This window comes from Talpa occidentalis, unplaced genomic scaffold, assembly GCF_014898055.3.
Source record: "Talpa occidentalis isolate TD23 unplaced genomic scaffold, MPIMG_talOcc4v2.1 talOcc4.2, whole genome shotgun sequence".
NCBI lineage: Eukaryota > Metazoa > Chordata > Mammalia > Eulipotyphla > Talpidae > Talpa > Talpa occidentalis.
In genome coordinates, this window is record NW_023602073.1 from 33197610 (window position 1) to 33220545 (window position 22936).

Sequence of the window (22936 nt, forward strand, 5' to 3'; positions counted from 1 at the left end):
CAACTGTCGTCTGACAAGGGTCGGGGCATGGGGATTCCTGAAAAGTCAGGAATCTCTTTAGCTGACTCCTGCTAAAGTCTCATTTGTTTATGGCTAGTTTCTACCATTGTTAAAATACGCATTTAAAAGCAAAACTGCAAATGCTGTTTGATCAATTATGGAATAACCAATTTGACAGCAAATGGCACTTGATTCATTGATAACATTGGTTAGTTAGCATACAAATTCTAGACACAGGAAAAGGGGAAGGATGCAGATCTTTGAGACTGACCCAGGAGAACAACCAACCTAGCAGGCTGCCAGGCCTTGCAAGTTTGTCTTTTACTGACATTTCCATGTCTATGGCTCTTTACAGGGAAAGATTCGCTTTTCCTTAACAGTTCCCTTTCAGTGACAATGGGTATGGTAGCTGTTGGAGTATGCATTCAAGAGTAAGCCAACAACAATTTTGTGACTGGTTAAGCTAATAACCTTGACAGCACAAATAATGCACTTGGAAATAGTCAATGTTACAACTACTGATATGTCACGTATTAACAATTCTGAGAACCAAAAGCTATAACCATCTCTGGCCCTGCCTCTGATGAAATATTTGTAGTTCCTTAAAACAACAATCAGCAATCTTACAGAAAAAGGAATTTTCCCTTGATCTTAAAGTTAGATATGAAAACTAGGCTGAATAAATAAGTAGAGGAGTAATAGGTTAGATTCTGTTAGATTAGGAGAATTCCTCCCTTAATTGAGAGCTTGGGACTAGTGAAGAGTCAGTGCGGCTTGTCTGGCATTGTCGCCCTCCAGACCCTTGGTTCCTTAATATTGAATCAATATCTTATTAAAACAATATACTATTAGATGATGATTTCTATATAAAAGCCTTCTGTTTTTTGCTTTAATCATACTGTTACAGAGCAGCCCCGATATAAAACGGGTTGCCTAGCTGTGGGTCCTCACCCGCGTGCTTCTAATGCCCCAGATATTTTTTTCTTTTGGCTTAGCTAATGGACTGTTTGGTATAAAGATCAGACACGTTGGCCTTGGGGGTCTTACTTGCCTCCTGGCTTCATGGCTCCTGGCTTGAGGCCAGCTCTCAGAGTGCCATTTGGGGTTCCAGATAGGCGGATTGGGTAGGACGCATTTAAAACTTTGTCTCCCACTTTTCTCCCTGAGTTGGTTTCCAAGTTACACCCACGGTTGACCAGCCCAAAGTAACTTTCCTTGCGTTGGTCACCATAAGCGCACTAGGTCTGCAGGACTCGCAGTGTAATCTTTGTCTCAAGTCCTGAAAAGTCTGTTTTTTTCCTGTGCGCACAGCTCTTGTGTGTTTTTGACCCAAATATGGCCTCAACTATGAGCTTACACAGTTTTATCCCTAGCTTGAGTTCTTTCAGTTTTCTTCCGGCCTTGAATTTAAGTAGCCCTTATCCATTAATTACCACCAGTTTCATGAATGTAAATAATTTGATGAAGCCTGGTGTATGGCACATGATTTTACTACTGTATACATACATGGGTGGTTTACAAGCCATCCCTTTATAGTCCTGCCTTGAATCTCGACCTCCTCAACTGACCTTCCCCACCACTGCAGCCGGGAGACCAAGTCCTGCACAAATCACTTCAGCCAAAGCCACTGCAGCCTCCGTGGACTGGTCCACACATGGTCCTTCTCACCACGCCTATAGTGGTAACACCTCTGGGAGACCCCTCCTGGCACCACATCTCTCGGGTCAAACGTGCCCCCGAAGACAAACAGTATGCATGTTGTAACCTGGGTCCTACTAGGATGCACATTTCTTGTCAAAATCTCCCCTAGCCCAGTGTCCTGTGTGTGGAAATTCAAAGTTAGGGAAACCTTTGTCTCAGGGTCCACGGAGACTACCCACTTGGTGGGTACTGCGGAGTGCCCACAGGCCGGATGCACAGCACCCATCACTCTCACCCTAACTCTTTCGTCAATTACTAATCCTATGAACACTGTCTTTTATTTCTTTTACCATCAAATCTTAAATCACTGCAAAAATACCTACAGATAATATAGGGGGTGCCCTTACCCGTCATGTACAGTGCACCTTCCAGACAAAGGCTGCATGTTCTCTCCGGTCCATCATAATACGGGTTTCGGTATGAATCAAGTTAACTCTGCTATTTCAGATCCTTGAGACCAAAGTTGGGTACAGGGAGTCCAAGCCGCAGGGTACACTGGCTGGCATTTCTACCCAGTGGCAACATTGTCCTTCTCAAGGGAATATGTCCTGACACAAAATGCCACAGTCTAAGTCTCCCAGGACATCCTCCATTTGGAATAAGTCCTATAAAATGAGCTAACGTCATCAAAAAAGACCGAGATACCCTCAGCGTGGATTCATATAATCCAAAATGTTATATACCCTTCCTAAATGACTCTTTTGGGACTAATACCTCCTCTTGTTTCCTCTGAGCTTCCCTTCAGAGGCCTCTACTGGCGGCAGCTTCAATTAATCACAATACCACTACGACCAAGATAACCCAATTAATGGACACTGCTTGCCAGACTCCCCAACTCTCAGTCCCCCTATGGGACTCTAATCACAGCTACCCCTGCTAGCAAACTGACACCCTTGTAGGCTTTCATTCCTGCACATCTAACATTTTGGTTAAAGGATAGATACCTCCTTAGAAAAAACCTCTCTGTCTTTAGCATCATTACAATGACAGCTCCCCTCCCTGGCACAGGCCACTCTCCAAAATCGGCGGGCTCTGGACTTGTTAATGGCTGATAAGGGAGGCACCTGCCTGTTCCTCAGGGAAGAATGTTGTTACTATATCAGTGAGTCAGGGATTGTAAAAAAAAATGTGGAAGCCTTCATGAAACTACGCAAAGACGTGAAAAGGGAAAGCGGGGGCTCCCACTCTCCGCTAACATGGTTTCAAAATCCTATAGTGTCATGGCTCCTCCCACTCTTGGAGCCAATATTAATAATAACCTTGTTCTTTCTTTTTGTTCCTTGCCTCTTAAAATTCACACAGGCTCGCATTCAGGAAATGTCTCCTACCACCTTTAACCAACTCCTTCTCCACCCACATTCTCGCATCCCTGCAGAAGACACTCATAACCAGGCCTGAGCCACCCCCTTGGTCTTCACCCCCTTCCAGCAGGAAGTAGCCAAAGAAAGAAACTTTGCCATTTTTCCTATCAACAAAAGGCTGGTATGAAGGGTCCATGCAGGAGGCCTGAATGCAAAAACCCACCAGGAAGCCCACCTGGGAACAGGAATGTTAAAACCTGCCTAGAGAATTCAGATAACGAACCTCCCCCTGCACTACAAATCTTTTCCCCGCCCTATAAGCCCAGTCTCCCACCTGACCTCTCCTCACCCTGTAAAAGCCTGCTTCCCCCTGACAACGTGCTCGGCTTCACGGACCCCGCCTTGGTTCCCTGAGGTCTGCCCTGGGCACAATAAATTTTCCCTTCCTTTGAGAAATGTAGCCTGACTCTCCTTTTCTTTACCGCTCCAAACCTTTCAACTACATATTAAATAGATATAGTGTTGATTACTCTGGGATCAAGTTATCAAAAATCATGTTTTACTTTTTACCACAGATCCCAAAAGAAAAAATTGGTCCATACTGTAAGTTGTCAAGTTTATAGTAATAGGACTCAATTTTCCATAATTCTGGTTTTCTCTGGAAGTTTACATTTTATCAAGGCAACAAGTGCCCTCAGTTGATTTTTAAAAGGGACAGATTCACGTTCATTTTCAGGAAAGTGTCTGCCAATTCAATTAGTCTAAGGAACCATGGTTTTAGCCATTCATACTTTCAATTAAAAATGATATTGCCTAAAAGAAGAGGCGAATTCACGTCATACGTTTTTTCCCCCTGGGACACGGCCCTTTGGACTGTAGCAGACGTGCCTTATGTGCACTTCCTGGTCATCACTTCAGACCTTTAAAAAAATGTGGATTTCAGGATGATAAATAGAAAATATGCTTTCATGATTTAACTAGGACATTTTGAAGTGAAACTGGTCTGGATTTTTTTTTTTTCCTGCAAGAAAGTGGTGGTGAAAAATAACTACAACTGCAGTTGGTACTATAATTTCCATTCTTACTAAGTTTTAACTTAGCAAATGTCAAAATAGTGAAAGGCAAATGGTATCTAAGTGATGTTATAAAAATAGTTTTGACCTCCTGGATCTCATTAAAAGTTCTGGGTGACCTCAACGCTTCCACAGACCGACTTTAGAAATGCTTTTCTCAGTGAACCAGAGATAGTCTTGCCTTTGTCACTTATCGAGTGTCCTCTGCCTTTGTCTCTTATTGAGCTCTCAGAATCCATCTCCTTGGTTTGGATTTTCAATTTCCAAAGTTTTTCTTAGAGCTTTGACCCTGGAATCCCTGGAAGAACACTCATTCCTCAGAGATGATGAGAGAGTGCTCGGTCTGAGAAGGGAGGTGGAGAGACAGGTGCTTCCCTTTGGAACTGGGACAGTTTGTGTCTGGAGGCACCAGACCCACTGATAATCTTTTTTGATTTTGTTTTTCACCTACTTAATATGTATTCCCATCCAGTGACTTTACCTCATCTTTAAGAGAGATAATATTGGCCCCTTGATTTTACTTGTGTTTAATGCATCTGACTTGATGCTCCCAAACCATGAAGAGCTGTGCTGTCCAACAGAATGTTCAGGAAGAAAGAAATGTTCTATATATGCACTGACCAATATGGTGCCTCTAACTATTGAATACTTGAAACGTGGCTCATGAGCTGAAATGTTGCATATTTACTACATATCATTTAAAATTAAAAAGCCGTATGTGGTTAGTAGCTACCATATTGACGGTACATATCTAGAATGTTCTTAACTTTCAGTATCTGCCACCCAATACTTTGTTGTATAATAAAATAGTACAATAAAATATAATGTACAATAAAATTACCTTCATGTGTAAATCATGGATTTTCCTACATGGATTTGAGGTATATCCTTAAAATATGGTATGTCCAAATAGTTTAATTAACATGTATTTTAATAACAGATGGAGAGGTGCAATCCCAAATCTGAATACAAACTCTGTCAAATCCATGGCTGATGACTAAACTGTGCTGAGGTGTGGGACACTCAAGAGAAACTGTCGGAAAACCAGAAAGAACTTAGAGGGTGTTCTACCCTTGAGTGACAGACTCATCCTAGTACAATCTGTCAATCTGCACCTATGACTGATGACTTGCCCAATCCACACAAGCTCAGAGAACCAACAAAAATCTTACTGACTTGAGGAATTAAACATCAGATTTGGTGGCGACATTTGGGTACACCAGGCACAAGGTAACCAACAAGTGAGTGAATGCCAACATCTGGGTAGACATTGTCCAAAACCTTGGTTGACCATTGAATCACACACAGACCAGTCAAACCCTTCAAGACCCAGCATGAAAATGCAGCAAGTGGAGACTGAAGCAACAGAGCAGGGCCCCAGCTTTGCACACTGCAGGGGCAGATTTCACCTGGTTCTGGCAAATGTCCAGCGTCGGTGGGGGAAAAAAGAAATACCCAGAAAAATGAAAGAATCCAGATGTGTTAAATCTTGTCTTTCATGTATTTAGAATTAAACCTGCTTTCTCCATGGTGCTTTTTTGAATAAAGCCTGACTACTCTCTACAGGGTATCGGCATGATTTTCCTTCTTTGACAAAAGAATATAAATATTTAGTGGCCAGATGATGGAGAATAGAAGTTTTTCAAATGTCCACAGGTATTTTTATACACTCCAGAGGTCAAGACCAATTCCCCTCCTGTGAGTCCCTGGACTTGCTGGCTCCCTGCTCATGGAAGAGGCTGGGGCGCCTGCGCTACTTCACAGTGAGGCTCAAAAGGCGTCTCGATCTCCTACTTGATCTCTCCTGCTCCTCTCTGGGGGAAAGACATTTGCTCTGCTTGGTGGGCACTCAGATAAGGAGATGCTCACATGGTGAAGAACTGAAGCTTTTTTTCCAGCAGCCACGTGCATTAGCCTCTATGTAGACCCTTCCATGTCCACCAAGCCTTTTCTTCAGCGTGACATTGTGATTGCATAATGTGAGGTGCCCTGAGCTGGAACCACCACTGGGGTACAGGCCAGAGGTGTGGAGGGTGAGAGGATGCACCAGAGACAGAGTGGGGTACAGAACAGGCAGACTGACTGAAATACACTGCAGTCAAGTCAGGGGAGGTCTGCTGTGCCATGTGGGTAGCTCCATGACCGGGGTTCGAACTGGTGCTGCAGAGGCTGTGGACAGCTTCATAGGTCGTGTCTTAACCCCTTGCGCCATCAGGGAGGCCCATAAATAAATACATCTTAGACAACAACAAAAGAAGTCTTGGAGAAAGAAGTTATGAGTGTGGAAGCCTTGGGCTTGGGTCCTAGGTCTGTGTCATGCTAAATATGGGAATGTTGCCACTCTTGCCTGTAAAATGGGACATATAGAGTCTTGGTTGTCTGCCTCACACAGGTGATAAGAAGATTAAGCTTAAACTTACAGTACTGTAGAAGTGAACTATATATTGCTTGCAAGAGATGAAGTTTCAATATGAAGACACACTGAAGGTAAATTGATGGAAAAAGATAACCTATGAAGATAGACATGGCAAGGAGATTGGAGTGGTTCTATCAAAATCAGCCATAAAAGATTTCATAATAGAATTCATTGGCAATATAGAGAACGCCCTCAGAATGATAATATCTAATAGAGTGAGAAACTACAGAGTACAGCTAGAAAGGAGGCACGTTGCCTGGCTGGGGTAGGGAGAGGGATCAAATATAAAGGTGCAGCTATTGACAAGAGCAAAGATATGGAAACAACCTAAATGCCCAAAATCAGATGTCTGGATCAAGAAGATGTGCCATATATACACAAGGGAATACTACTCGGCAATCAAAAAAGATAAAGATGCCATATGCAGCAACATAGATGGAGCTGGAAGGGATTATGCTCAGTGAAAAATAAGTCAGAAGGAAAAGGAAAAATAGTGGTTGGTTTCACTTAGAGGAGGAACATAGGGAAACCATACAAGGGATTGGGGGAAAAGACAAAACTAGCAGCAAACTATACACTGGAGACATTCATCTGGGGAGAGGGAGGGAAAGGGATCAAAATGGGAGGGAAGAGCAGCAGAGTCTGTGGTGATGTTCCCAGGTGTCCTGGTGGAGGCACTTTCATGGGGACAACACCTGAGAGGGGAAATCAAACACTGTACAAAAATGAAGACCAATGTAAAAATATATAAATAAATTTCAAAAAACAATATAAAGGAGCAGGAGACATTTTAGGATGAGGGGGCTGTGCTGTCTGTGCTCTATGTCTGTGCTTCCAGGATTCTATTTATTTAGAATATTTATTTATCTATTTATTCTATTATTTATATTTACCTAACTGTCCATCTATAACTGGTAAATTTTATTTCATGTAAAGATCTTAAGAAATAAAAGCGGGGGCCTCCCCGGTGGTGCAGCGGTTGAGCGCTGGGTTGCAAAGCTGCCCGTGGCCTCTGTGGCGCCGGTTCGATCCCTGGCTGCTCCCCGGCCACAGAGAAGGGTCCCACATGGCGTGCAGACCTCTCCTGCCGCCCGCTGCTCCCCTCAGCAGTGTACTTCAGTCCTTCTGCCTGCTCTGCTCCCCGCTCTGGCTCTGGTGAATTCTCTCACCCTCCCGTGCTTCTGACTGTACCCAGTGCATGTATAAACAAAAAACAAACAAACAAACAAACAAATAAATAAATAAATAAAAACATAAAAAAAAAGAAATAAAAGCGGGGAGAATGAAGACAAAGTAAATACACTAGAGTTAATTAAAAACAGAATTCATTGCTAGCAGTTCTGTCCCAAGGAATGTTAAAGGATTTCTTCCAGGCCTCGGGAAGTGACAGTAGATGATAACTCACACATTAGAGCAACAACTAGCAACAGAGACACGCAGAATACTCTATTTTTGTAGCTTGTCTTAACTTATTGAACAGATATGACTGCTTACATTTTGTGTTTTACAGTTTTATTTGGCTTCTGTTTATTTTGGTTTAATATACATATATTACATGAATAACATTAAGATGGTTAAACAGAACTATATTGCTGTAAATGTCCTATATATTATGGAATGTAGTTCAATTAAGTAGATATTGAAAAATGAAAGATTTAAGTATTTACAACAATAAAAAGTACTGAAATAAATATATCTAAAGCCACAAGAAGAATTAATTTCACAGAAAACTATTTGCTTGAATCAAAGAAAGGCAGAAAATGATGAAATGGAATGAAAAAGATGCGAGACAATGAAAAAATAAACATCAAAGTGATAGACTCAAATCTTACCATATCAAATACTGGATGGTCTCACTCATAGCAGGAATTTAGAAAACCTAAATAAGGGATCAGGAAAAAGACTAATTGCAATAAAGTAAAAATCAAAATCAGCAAGCAACTATAAACCAGAGACACACTGGGGGGTGGGGGCGGGAGGAGGGATTAGGGTCAAAATAAGGGGGGCGGGAATTGTATGGGGAATATAACCAAGATGAAAATGCACACATTTTGCAAAAATTAAAATGAGAAATGATGTAAAAATAGATAAAATAAAATAATAATAAAAAATAAATTAGGCACTGTGGGCGCCCTAGAGGCGGCCCCCTGGACGCACAGCTTTGTGGCCTGAGAGGCTTGGGTGGGGCGGAGTCCAGACCCCGCCAGGAGGGCGCGCGATGCTGCTGGGCTCAGGGACTTTCGCTGCTGGCCTCGTAGTGATTGAGGTGATGGGGTCGCGCTGTTCCTTCAGGGTTTCTCCACGGCCCCCCGTTTGTTCTGCTCCCTGGACCCAACACCAAACAGAGCTCCCACCACCCGTCTTCAGTAAAGTTGTTATTATACTGAAAAAAAAAAAAATTAGCTAAATCCTAATCAAAAGCCTGCGATTCTCTGGCACATATTAAAAAACTAGCAACAATAAATGTTGGCGAGGATGTGGAGATAAAGGAACTCTCCTGCACTGCTGGTGGGAGTGCAAATTGGTCCAACCACTATGGAGAGCTGTGTGGAGATTCCTCAACCTACTAAAGATAGAGCTTCCATAGGATCCAGAAATTCCACTCCTAGGTATTTACCCAAATGACACAGAAACATTAATTCCAAAGGGCACCTGCACTCCTATGTTTATAGCAGCACTGTTTACAATAGCTAAGCTTTGGAAATAACCCAAATGCCCAAAAATAGATGACTGGATCAAGAAGATGTGTTACATATACACCATGGAATATTACTCAGCAATCAGAAAGGATAAACTCATGCCATTTGTAGCAACATGGATGGAGCTAGAAGGGATCATGCTCAGCGAAATAAGCCAGAAAGAAAAAGAAAAATACCGGATGGTCTCACTCATAGCAGGAATTTAGAAAACCAAAATAAGGGACCAGGAAAAAGACTAATTGCAATAAAGTAAAAATCAAAATCAATAAGCACCTCTAGACCAGAGACACACTACAGTGGGGGGCGGGGGGAGGAGAAGAGGGATTAGGGTCAGAATAAGGGGGGTGGGAATTGTGTGGGGAATATAACCAAAATAAAAATGCATATACTATGCAAAAATGAAAAATGATGTAAGAATTATATAAAATTCAAAAAAAGCCTGCAATTCTCAGATTGGATAATATCAAGGAGATTTGTATTCTGTGTGTGTTAGAAAGACTTTCTATACAAACAAATGTAGTTTAAAAGTGAAAGGGTGAAAGGATATGCCAAGGAAATAGAAAGTAGAACCACAAACCTTTACTGTCATTGCAGGAGGTGGCAGGAGCGAGGCCTGAGGGACCCAGACAGCAGGTCCCTGCCTCTCTGTCCAGGAGGGAGGGTGAGAGCAGAGTGTGGGGGGCACAGTGGATCTGGAAAAGGACTCTGGGTGCTGGGGTGGAGGGGGTGGTTTGGTCACTACCTCTGAAGAGATGGGAGCCTGTTCCCTAAATGAATTGTAAATCAATGTTACTGCAATTTGAAAAACAGCCCTCAGAAAAGGGACAGGGAGTGGAAGAGAAACGTATCTGCTTTGGTAATTTCACATCGAAGAGATGTGAAATTATTCCCCTAAATCACACACAGTACTGTAAATCAGTGTTGCTTCAATTAAAAAAAAAAAAAAATAGGCCTCATGAAAGAAACAGGGAGTTGAAGGGAAAAGCATCTGCTTTGCAGTCTCCAGGGTGTTGTCATCAAGGGGCTGCAGAGAGAGGCTGTGGGGAGAGAAGATGGCAGCTCCAGAGCCTCCTCTCCTCACTGCCCCCACCCCAGCCTGGTGCCAGGGTTGCTCACAGGGCATCTCACCCGCTCCCCCAGTGATGCTCAGCCCCAGCTCACCCTCTCAGCCTGAGTCACACACACCCAGCCTCTCCCCTGGCTGCCAGACTAGGACAGCGCCGCAGCGCCCCCGTGTGGCCACGGGGCAGAGGACAAGGGGCGAGAACCCTTAGGTCTCTCCAGGTTCTCATGGAGCTCCCAGAAGGACAGGGCTGTGCACAGGAGGGGGAGCCCCACACAGCTTCAGGTTCTCAGTCTGACCTGTTTCCTAATACACGCTGACATGATGAAGGTCTCCTGTCTCGCCCGCTGCTCCCCTCAGCAGTGTATTTCATCAGTCCACCTATTCTGTCCCCTGCTCTGTCTCTGGTGAATCCTCTCACCCTCCCGCACATCTGGCCTGCACCCCGGTTCTTGTATGCATGAATAAATAAATCTTTTTAAAAAAAGGGTCTAGAAGTACAGATCATGACTTGAGCTGTAGTATCATCACTGGTCCATACAAGGTGTTTAACCTTAATAAGATCCTTAACGGATCACTGGAGGAGGGGGAGGTTAAGGCAATGCACCAAGAACGCTTTCTGAAGGGACACATTGGAGAGTGATATGATTCTTAATAAAGGCCCAGCTAAACCTGGATTCCAGTGTCTAGGACAGCCATACTAGTTAAATGGAAGGTCCCAGCTCCAGGTTGTGTTGGTGTCCTGTGATGAATCCCTGTCTCATTCACCCCCAGGTGCTCTCCAGTGTATCACCCTCTTTTCTCTCTGTTTTATGACTTACTACTCTCCAACATTTTCTAGTTGTTCCACCATTCACTAGTGCATTGTCCATGTTTTCACTGTCATTTGAGATCCTTGAAGTCAGGAGAATTGTCCCATGAACACATTTCCTCAAATGTAGTGAATGGCTAGAAATATCCATTAAAGTAATGAAGAAATGTACTGGCTCCTCTCTCATTACTTCTTGGTTCACATCCTAATCCACTGTCAGTTCTCCCCTGTATCTCTTTTGATTTTTCTATCTCTGTCCCTTCCCCAGACCTCATCTCCTCCCTTAGGCTCCTGCCCCAGACTAACAACTTTTCCTAGATGATCCTGGAGGGGAGGGTTTTAGACCCTTCCTTCCATCTGGAGGACATTAGGTTGAAATAATCCAACCTCAAAAGGAAACACTGAGAATAGTCAACCTTTCACAGGCTAATATTGCTAAATATACAGCTCATGCATTATTATGCCCATAGTTGTTCCTTCTCATCAAAAATGGACTTCTGACCAGGGAATGAGGATGAGGTAGGAGGAGAAAACTCCATCCTGCCACATTATCCAACAAGCATTACTGGTGATATGTTGGAACCCAAAGTGAAAGCCCTCCAAGAAACTGAAGGAGGAGGAAAGTAAGATTACCTTCAGACAGGTGTACAGGAAACGCACTAGTGCTGGAAGCCAGAGGAGGAAGGTAAATCTCAGGTGGAGGCATTACCATGTCTAAGCAAAGAATTTATCCCTGATGAAGGGCTGATCAAAACTGGAATTAGGGGCCTCCCCGGTGGCGCAGCGGTTGAGCGCTGGGTTGCAAAGCTGCCCGCAGCCTCTGCAGCGCTGGTTCGATCCCCGGCTGCTCCCCGGCCACAGGAGGAGGGTCCTGCATGGCGCGTACACCTCTTCTGCCCCCCGCTGCTCCCCTCAGCAGTGTACTTTGGTCCTTCTGCCTGCTCTGCTCCCTGCTCTGGCTCTGGTGAATTCTCTCATCCTCCCGCGCTTCTGACTGTACCCAGTGCTTGTATAAGTAACTAAGTAAGTAAATAAATAAATCTTAAAAAAAAAAAACAACTGGAATTAGACTAAATATTTACTTAGCCTCATTACTTCCAAACACCTTACTAAGAGATTTCCTTGTATTATCTCTTGTAATCCTCCAAAGAGCCCATTGGTCACTGGTCTTATCATCAGAGCTAGATTACTAAGACCACGGGAACAGGAACCATGTCTTTTGTTCTCTTAATTCTTTCGCTTGATATTTTGTCCAAACATCACAGCACAAAACACAGTAATTGGAAGGAACAACCAACACTGGTTGATTGATTAGTTCCTCTAGTCAGCAATTTTCCTCCCCTCTGAAAATACTCTCCTCCTTTAGCTTTTATCTCTGTAACGGTTATATGCATAGCCTCCTCCTTGCCCTTAACTTTGGGGTCTTCCTTCCCTCTGTGAGAAATGCCTCTTCCATCTTTCTTTGGCAGACATCACCTATCTGAAAACAATGTAACTTGGTCACTGGGTGGGTGGACTTGTAAGAACAAGATCCACAAAATAGCCATGTGACATTGGACACATTAACACTTTGTGTCTGTTTCCCTTCAGTGAAATGGTACTAAAAATAAATAATTCTAGAATTATTGTAAGAATTGCTGTAAAGAGTTGAAATATAAAGAGTTATCATAGAGTTAAAACCTAATTACAGCCAAAGCATAATATCTCAAATGCAAAGTCAAACTGAAGAGAATATTTGAGGGAGAAGAAAATAAGTTCTCGCCAAATGATAGCTGGTAGGGTATTTTGATTGTAGGCAAAAGAAATTGCATTTGACTGGTTTAAACCCCCAAGCCCACACCAAATGGAATTTACTAGCATTCTAACTGGCTCAGAGGTAACCAGTCAATATTGGGAAGGATGGACATACAGGGATCTCAAGTGTTGAAATTCATTTAAGATATCCTGGGGGATGCACTGGGATGATTTTGATCCAACTGTCTTTCATTCTGATCTTGGTCTAGAAAATCTGGGTTATGTCTTTTCTTTGAAGAAGAAGAAGAAAGAGTGGAAAAGTACATGATTAATAGTCACCAAAATCATGTAGAATGGGGCAGGGGTTGAAATCTCTATTGCTATGGGAATAAATTACCACACAGCCAGTGGCTTAAAATAACACAAATCTGTTATTTTATTGTTCTGGAGATCAGAAGTTCAAAATCAATCTCAGTGGACCAAAATCAAGACCCCTGTAGTGCAGTGTCCCTGCCACCTGCTCTGAGAATCTTATAGAACATATTATTCCATCATCTTTGTCATATAAAGTAACCTGATCCATGGGAAAATAACACGCCTTAAGCGCAAGTCCTGCCCATATGCAAAGGAAGAGGATTAGACCCACCCTTTGTGCGTCTAAAAATGAACCCTTTAGTAAGTAGAATGGGTAAAGACTGTGACACAGATTGTAGTTCAACCTAGGAGGTGTAGGCACAAAGGTGTGTATGTGAACTTAAGAGCAATTATGTGTAAAAGTGTCCGAGGAAGGAGAAGAGAAAATGGGGTTCAGAAAGGAGGTGATTTCTGAGCTGAGTTTTAATAGACAAGAATTCATCTCTAATGAGTGCTACACATGTAAACCTAAGAGAAGCCAAATTCAGATTTCTGAGTAAAAGACTAATGCTTTACTCTAGACCACAGATGAATTCCCAAAAGAGCCAGAAATTAAATCCAGGCAGAATCAATCATTTAATCAGTCAGTCAGGCCACCTTGCCTTGCTTTGTGATTTAAAAGGGCTTAAAGAATACATGTGGATTCCATTTCGAAAGCTTACTGAATCTTGAAATTCTTGTTATCTTAGGATTACTAGTGATTTTCAGGATCTTTTTGCTAAAAAATGCCAGAAAAGAGCAGGCATATGTGGTATTGCTGGGAGGAAAAGTAGTCATACTATTGTCTAGATGGCACAGTAGTTGAATTCAATGATCAGCCAGTTGACTTGGGTTTACCAATTTCTTTTTAATCTTACAATGCAATGAAGAATTGCAGGGTGGTGTGAAATGTGAGAAGGGAAAAGGGGGAGAAGACTAATAAGTCAAACACAAAATAGAAAGGGAGCAAGTGAAAGCAGTGTGTGAAGTTCCAGCTGGCTAGCAGTGATTCATCACTGCTCCTTTGCTATTAGAATTGTAGAGGATTGGAGGGTAAAGGAATGTGGGGACATTCCTTTTTCAATGGTTCTAGGGTTGGTTGAATCTAGTGTTCACCTAGTCTGAACACTTTTCCGTATTCAAAGGTTGTTTTTTTTTTTTTTTTTGTATTTGCAATTTTTTAATCCAGCTAGTATATTAACATTTTTTTTAAATCAGGCTTTGTAGAGGAATTCTCAAGTAGACATGAATTCTCATGTCTCAAGTAGTGTACTAGACGTATACTAAAAACATTATTCATTTTTTATCTGCCATTCTTTTTTGTTCTAGTATTCAACTAGCCTACAGTTAATCAAACAATGAAAAACAGCAGCCTGTCTTGTGCTCTCCCCTGACCGTTTTCAGTATTTTGGATATATTCTATGCTACCTACAAATAATGTAGTTATGTCACTCTTGCTTTGTGAGCTTATTTGAGAAATATTTCCTGACGCCAGTAGCTTTTTATCACTATTTGTACTTCCTCTCTTGATTAATTTTGCAATGGTAAATGATATCCCCCTTTTATATAGTGTTGGATTATCTGTACAATAGTACCTCTTGACTTTCTCTCTTGCCTTAAAAGGACTTAATAGGAATGATGACAGGTGAAAATAGTTACACAGAATATTAATAGATGGGTCATAAAAAAAGGTGTTTCATGTGTAAATGAGTTTAAGAAATTCTGGGTAAATAAGTAGAAGTTGTTTATAATGGAGCATATCAGAAGCTTTGATGTGCAAATATGTGCTGTAAAGCTTCCAAAGAGCATGTGATATGCAACATTTTCCAAACATCTGATGATAGAAACTTTTTCACAGCACATCCAGTGATATCTTAAGGAAATGCTTATAAAAAGGTCCAGGAGGCAATCTCCTATTTGATGTGATAGCAGGAATACAAAGTTACCTTTTAGTGAAACAGTAGTGATATGCTAGGGCGTTGAGAACTGGATACCTGTGGGTGCTATACTGAGTGCTAGCTGTGCAACTGTGTAGAGCAACCCCGATACAAAACGGGGTGCCTGACTGTGGGTCCTCACCCACACGCTTTAAAGGACTTATCAATGCTCTACTGCAGGCACATGCGAAAGGTTAATAAAAGGTTTATTTACAAGGGAAGGGGAAATGAGGAAATGTACAGCTCAGGGAGAAAAGTGGGAGACAAAGTTTTAAATGATTCCTACCCGATCCGCCTATCAGGAATCCCAAAATGGCGCTCTGAGAGCTGGCTGCAAGCCAGGAGCTGTGTAGCCAGGAGGCGAGCGACAGCTAGCCAGCCCAAGGCCCACATGTTTGGTTTTTATATCCAACCTGGCTGCCCAACTCCACCCTCAGGTCCCAGCCACCCTCCCTTTGGTGGTGACGGGATTTGTCTTCCCAATGTCTTGATGGCTTTAGTCTGGAGTGGGGGTGGGGTCCACAAAGCCTGTATGGGATTAGCTCAGGACATCATTTCCCCCTAACACTAACAGTACCTCAATTTTACAAAGAGAGAGGCTGAGGTTTAGAAACGACAAATACTTTGGACAGTGTCCCACCACATTAAGTGGCAGTCATGATTCAAATTGAGGACTCAGGTTTAGAAATCCCCCAGGACACTCTTCTGCCTCCCCCAATGACAGCTAAACTGCCTAAAATGAAAGCAGTGCAAAAGGACTGTTTAAAGACCCAGGCACTTTAATTAGATTCTGTCATTTTCTGTAATCATCATGCTGACTTTTACCTCTGTAGAGCAACTTATATGACACCAACATCATTTACATTTATTATCTCCTTGAGTCTCACCCAACCGGGTCAGTGGACTGAGAAGGACACAAAAGTTTGAATGTGCTGGCTAACTCAACATCACTCATCAAGGACTAAAATAGTCAGGGGTTTACCTTATTATTAACTTTATCCTAGTGAGAAGAGTGTCCAAATTTAATGAATAAAAATACAGGAATCTACAATTTAAAAAATTAAAAATAAGAATAAAAATCTTTGAATAGTCTAAATTATCAGGTTTGATTAACTCTAGGCTAGTTGAATGCTAGAACGAAAAAGAATGCCAAATAAAGAACGAATAGTGTATAGGTCTAGTACACTACTTGAGACATGCTTAGAGTAAGATTTCACTTGCATTGTTAATCTAAAATTTTTATATGCATTTTATCTGCCAACTTGATAACTGGAAACAGAGCTCAGAACACAGGATTGAGTAAAAGTAGAGATGGGAGGCTAAGTGACCTGGAGCAGTGTGACATTAAGCTCTGTCTCTGAGCTTCTCAAGTGGTGTGTGCTGATGGTTTAACAAGAAGGGGAGGTACTGGTTCCCTCAGCCCCCTGCACAATTAAGGAAGTCAGAAGTGGTAGAAACACAAGTTCTTTTCAGGACTCCCTGAAGGGTGACCCAAGCATGATGAGGTCTAAAGGGGAGGAATTCTTTTTATTTATTTACTTGTTTGTTTGTTTGTTTGTTTATGCAAGCACTGGGTACAGTCAGAAGCACCGGAGGGTGAGAGAATTCACCAGAGCCAGAGCGGGGAGCAGAGCAGGCAGAAGGGCCCAAGTACACTGCTGAGGGGAGCAGCGGGCGGCAGGAGAGGTCTGCACGCCATGTGGGACCCTCCTCCGGGGCCAGGGAGCAGCCGGGGATTGAACCGGAGCCGCAGAGGCTGCGGGCAACCTCGCAACCCAGCACTCAACCGCTGCGCCACCAGGGGAGGCCCGGGAGGAATTCTTTAGTAAGTAGAATGGGTATAGACTGTTACACAGATTGTAGTTCAACCTAGGAGGTGTAGGCACAAAGGTGTGTATGTAAATTTAAGAGCAATTATGTGTAAAAGTGTCCGAGGAAGTAGGGGAGAAAATGGGGTTCAGAAAGGAGTTGATTTCTGAGCTGAGTTTTAATAGACAAGAATTCATCTCTATTGGGATCTACACATGCATACCTAAGAGAAGCCAAATTCAGAAGCCAAATTCAGAACAGGCCCACTGTTCTCTCGGATGGCTTTCAGAATAGTTCCATCTACATCGGCAGCCAGCTGCAAAGCATGCCACTACCCATCATGGGCAAGGAGACCCATGTACCCACAAGTTTGTATTCCAAATGCCCAAAGGTGCAAGTTGTCGGGGTGAAGGTGGTCAGGACACCTTTCAGGTATGAGCCCACACAATATAACTCAAAATCTCTTTCACATAAATTGGATAAATGTTGCTTTGTGGCTGATGTGCTCTTACTAGCAATCTAGCTAGCTTCTCAGATGACTGTATTCATATTCTGTAAATAGAGTTTCATTGCTACTTTCAAATATTTGATACGTAAAATATAGTTTTTGAACTCTGCATTATTGCAAGCTAAAATTTAACATATCATTTGTCAATAAAGGAAAAGGAAAAACTATTAAAATCTTTAAACATAAATTTACTCTTGCAAGTGTTTGAATAGGCTGTGAAAAAATGGTTTCAAGGTGTTATCACCTATGTGCAAAACTGTAATGGTAATGATGAGAATTTCAAGAGAATGCACTAAAAAGTCAATTCGCGTTCACTTGTAACCATTTCAACATTAAACATGATAGAAAAAGCTATCCTGACTTTCACATCCACAAGAGAACACTGCTCCTACCTTAAGAAGAGCGACCCAGATAATCTACAAAAATCATGTTTTTTTAAGCCTGAAGAGAATTCAGGTTGTAAAAAAAGCCTAATGAACCGGATCCAAAAAGTGACAACAACCTCCTAGGAGAGCGGCTTTTTTCCTGAGCAGCAAATCCAATGGAAAAGGAAGCTGAAAAAAAAAGCAGCTGAGCCTTCAAGGCGATTTTAAAGGGTTTAGAATCCCCAAGAGCTCAGACACAGGGCCTGCATCTATCCTTTGGCCCTTTTCCATGGACCTTCACAGGACAGCTTGAGGGGGCAGGGAGATAACTGAGAGACCCTGAACTCAGGCATGGAAATCCTGCTGAAGTCAGAGAGGAAGAACTAGGGGAAGTCCCGAACACCCACGTCATGGTGCTGCTGATGAGCAGCATGTACCTCTGGGTGAGGAGCTGCAGAACTGAGAAAAACATCTACTCTCTGTCCCCAGGTACAGATGAGAGTCTGAGGAGAACTGAGAGTAATTCCAGGAGAACTCATAGTAACCCCAGAGATACACATGGACCTTCCCTTGGGTTAGGTTCTTCTCCCCACTGAGGGAAGGACCAGGAAATGGAGGTAGACAGCCCACCCCAACACAACTACAAAAGACCCCCTGAAGACTAAGGGCAGAACAGGGATATGGAGAGAAACCCCAGACCTTGCACTGAGTACTAGGAAGGGACCATGAACAGTTGGTAGAGGGCAGGAGCGTGGATACCTCTCTTAGGAGACAGGGGGGAATTTTTCCCCACCCCCTGGGTTCTTCCGACACTAGACAAATACATTTATATCAAACAGATAAGTAGGAGGAAATATCAAATTTAATAACAGATATATGGAGAATTTACATTATAAATTCTAAAATAAATGATGCACGTCTGCGGTTTACATTCTGTGTGAAGGGATCTAAAGTATAAGGTGGTTGGGGGTCACTTCACGTGATGAGGAGGGAACAATTTCATATGACAAAATCTTCCCAGGGATGTTTGCCCTGCCTTAAGGTAGGTTCCTCTGATTTTAAAAAGGGGAAAAAAAAAAAGGGGGGTTGTTTCTGGAAATATCCTTAATTTAGTAAATCTAGATAATCATTCTTGAAGTAGTAGTAACAGTTTCAGTTGAGGATCTCAATTGATCCTAGTTCTACATATCAAGATAACATATATGGGGGGGGGATCTAGATATCTTAGAAAAAGTCTATGTGAACCTTTTTCAGGAGACTACCACCACAGAAGAATAAAGCAAAAGCAAACATATCCTGTTAAACATGAAGGTAAGAAAGAAGTGATTGGCCTCCCTGGTGGCGCAGGGGTTAAGATGTAACCTATGGGCCAACAGGCATATGAAAAAATGTTCAACATCACTTGTAATCAGGGAAATGCAAATCAAAACTACCATGAGATACCATCTTACACCAGTGAGAATGGCACATATTAAAAAAACTAGCAACACAAATGTTGGCGAGGTTGTGGAGAAAAAGGAACTCTCCTGCACTGCTGGTGGGAGTGCAAACTGGTCCAACCACTATGGAGAGCTGTGTGGAGATTTCTGGACCTACTAAACATAGAGCTTCCATATGATCCAGCAATTTCACTCCTAGGTATTTACCCAAAGGACACAGAAACATCAATTCCAAAGAGCACCTGCACCCCTAGGTTTATAGCAGCACTGTTTACAATAGCTAAGCTTTGGAAAATGCCCAAATGCCCAAAAATAGATGACTGGATCAAGAGGATGTGGTACATATATACCATGGAATATTACTCAGCATTCAAAAAAGATAAACACATGCAATTTGCAGCAACATGGATGGCGCTGGAAGGGATCATGCTCAGCAAAATAAGCCAGAAAGAAAAAGAAAAATACCGGATGGTCTCACTCATAGCAGGAATCTAGAAAACTTAAATAAGGGACCAGAAAATTGAATAACTATAAGAAAGTGAAAATCAAAATCAACAAACAACTATGAACCAGAGACACTTTTGGGGGGTGAGGGGTGGGAGGGGAGGGATTGGGGTCAAAATGGGGGGTTGCAATTGTATGGGGAATATAAAAATAAAATTTATTTAAAAAAAAAAAAAAGATGTAACCTATGACGCTACCCACAGCCACTGCAGCATGAGTATGATCCAGAGCCAGGGAGCAACCTACATGGCACAGCAGACCTCTCCTGACTCGCCTGCTGTTCCCCTCAGCAATGTATTTCAGTCAGTCTGCCTGTTCTGTGCCAGGCTCTGTCGCTGGTGAATCCTCACACCCCCCACAACTCTGGCCTGTACCCCAGTTCTTGTATGCATAAATAAATAAATCTTTAAAAAAAAAAAAAAGAAGTGATTAAATACTCCCAGGTGTTCATATCCCAGTTACTGCTAAAGGGAAGTGGAGGATAGGCCTCTCTAAGTGTTTTAGAAGAGGCTTGATGGAGATGTGTCAATTTGGCATGTGGATTATTTCAAACTAAGATTAATAAAGACCCTGCAGGTTCTCATAGGAGAAACCTTTACCACTCCCTTAACTATCTTGAAAAATGAAAATTGAGACTATTATTCAGAATTAGGCTTTTTACCAGAAAGAACCCTTCGATGGTAGAAACCTATCTAAGAGGCAGGGCAAACACCTAATTAAAAAATCTGGTCTTTGTCATGTGAGTCACCCAGTCCTCATAATGTGAGTTCCCTTCCTCTCTCCTTGAAGGCCCTGGCCTCTATCTTATTACTTAGCTAAGGACGTAGACCCTCATTTGCCCCCACTGACCCTGGAATTCACATCCACTTAAATTCTCCATATGTGGGCCTCCCCAGTGGCACAGCGGCTGAGTGCTGGTTTGTGAAGCTGCCCGCAGCCTCTGCAGCACCAGTTTGATTCCTGGCTGCATGGCGAGGGTCCCACATGGCACGCAGACCTCTCCTGCCGCCCGCTGCTCCCCTCAGCAGTGTATTTCATCAGTCTGCCTGCTCTGCTCTCTCCTCTGGCTCTGGTGAATTCTCTCACCCTCCCGCGCTTCTGACTGTACCCAGTACTTGTATAAATAAATAATCTTTATTAAAAAAAATTCTCCATATGTATGTAACTCAATATTGTTTTTTTTGCTACTGATGTATCTGACATTACTTTGTTGTTCAGTCAGTCTAAAAGAACCCAAAGGGGTAGGGAGAAACTTCCTCTCTTCCCCTACACAAAGTTGTGATTCCTCTACCACGTAACCTGAAACCTATAGTGAACTGAATAACTAAAGCCACAAAACCTTACAGGTCTAGCTCCACTACTGACTAGATTGTCTCAAATCGTCTCACTAATGGTGAGCCAGATAACAAAAGTCTGCCCTTTCTCTAGGATGATTGCTGTTTCTTCAGACTCTACTATTCCTTTACAATTGATGATGTCTGAATTTAATCTTAATCAAAATCAAATTATAAAACACATAGAAAAAGAAAACTAATATTTCCTCAAAGAGAAACAGTAAATGAAACCTTCCCTAAAGAATAAAATTGTTGTTGGAATTATAAGGCAGACACTTTAAAATAATGTTTATAAATATTTAAGATGAAAGAAATAGAATAAGTGAACATGTTTGGACAATTTCAGAGTCAAATGCAAGTGCTAGAAATCAAAGATATATTACAGATAAATAATACTGTCAATGAGTTTATTATGTTGTATACAGCAGAGGAATCAGTGTCATTGAAAACAGACAATGTGATTTTAAAACATATTTGCGTTCAAGACAAACGTGCTAATAAATACATAACTTGATTTCCAGGAGAAATACTTTAATGGCCTAGAACATATGAAAGCCATTGACACAAGATTCAATAGACTCAGAAACCTAAAGAAGAATAAATACAAAGAAATGCCAAAATTATACATCACTGTCTAACTGCTTAAAATCAAACATGAAGAGAAAAATCTTAAAAGCCACAAGAGAAAACAAAACACATTCCAGAAAGGAGAAAAACAACAGAAGTTATATCTCCTCATTGGAATCAATAGAGACCAGAAGACACAGCCATGACAACCTTAAAGTGTTAAACAGAAAAACATATTAGTCTAGAATTCTAGAACTAGTTAAATTATCTTTCAAAAATAAAGATATCTCCCCAAGGAAAACGTGAAAGAAATTGTCTTAAATAGACTTCGATAAGGAATACTAAAATGTATTAGTTCAAAGAATACAAAAGAAACACTAAAATGTTTAGTTCAAAAAGAAAAATAACAAGTAGAGACCCAGTTATTTGGGAAGGTGTGAAGAACACTGGAAAAAGAAAAGACATATCAGTAGATATAAGTGACAAACACATACACACACAAATACATACATTTTAAAGATTATTACTCTTATAAGGTAAAAATAGTAACAAGGTAATGTTAGGTTGTACCATATTAGAAATAAAAAAATGTGTGGCAAGACAGAGCACAGGGGAAGAGAGAGTGATTAATTAAAATATGCTATTTTAATATCCTTACATTGTAAAGTAACAGAATTTTGTTATTATATACATATGACAAGTTAGAGATGTATAATGTAATTTTTAAATCAACCACTAAGAACATAACATAAAATGATATAACTAAAGATAATACCAAACATAGAAAATAAAAAGTGAAGACCTAAAAATACTTAATTAACAATAAAAAGAGAGGAACAAAGAGCAAATGCAACAATAAAAATCAAATATCAGCATTGTAGTTTAAAACCCACATATACTAATAATAACTCATAATAACTAAAAAAAGAAATAAAAGATTCAGACTCAGACTGGCTAAAGAACGCAACATCAAAGTAGATGTTTTTGACAAGTAACACTCTTTAAACATCGCGAAAACAGAAAAGGGGGCCTCCCTGGTGGCGCAGGGGTTAAAGACATGCACTATCAAGCTCTCCCCAACCGCTTGCAGCAGAGTTCTACCCTCAGCCAGCAGGGCCAACCACATGGCACAGCAGACCTCTCCTGTCTAGCCCACTTCTCCCCTCATCAGTTATTTCAGTAGATCTTCCTGTTCTGCTCCCCACTCTCTCTGGGTGAATCCTCTCACCTCCCAATCCCCGCACCTCTGGTCTACACCCCAGTTCTTGTGTGCATAAATAAA

General features: G+C 41.7%; 1 protein-coding gene across 2 annotated transcripts in view; it reads right to left on the reverse strand.

Annotated features, from left to right (window-relative positions):
• LOC119251995 (class I histocompatibility antigen, Gogo-OKO alpha chain-like) overlaps positions 1-22936 on the reverse strand; it is a 42250-nt gene that overhangs the window by 6076 nt on the left and 13238 nt on the right. The window contains exon 1 of one of the 2 annotated variants that reach the window (XM_054698492.1): positions 2049-2197. The exons of the other annotated variant lie outside the window; for it this stretch is intronic. Within the exon in view, the coding sequence (XP_054554467.1) occupies positions 2049-2055 (7 nt within the window). The 5' untranslated portion in view covers positions 2056-2197. Of the gene's footprint in view, positions 1-2048; positions 2198-22936 lie in introns of those variants that run through there. 2 annotated transcript variants of the gene reach the window in all.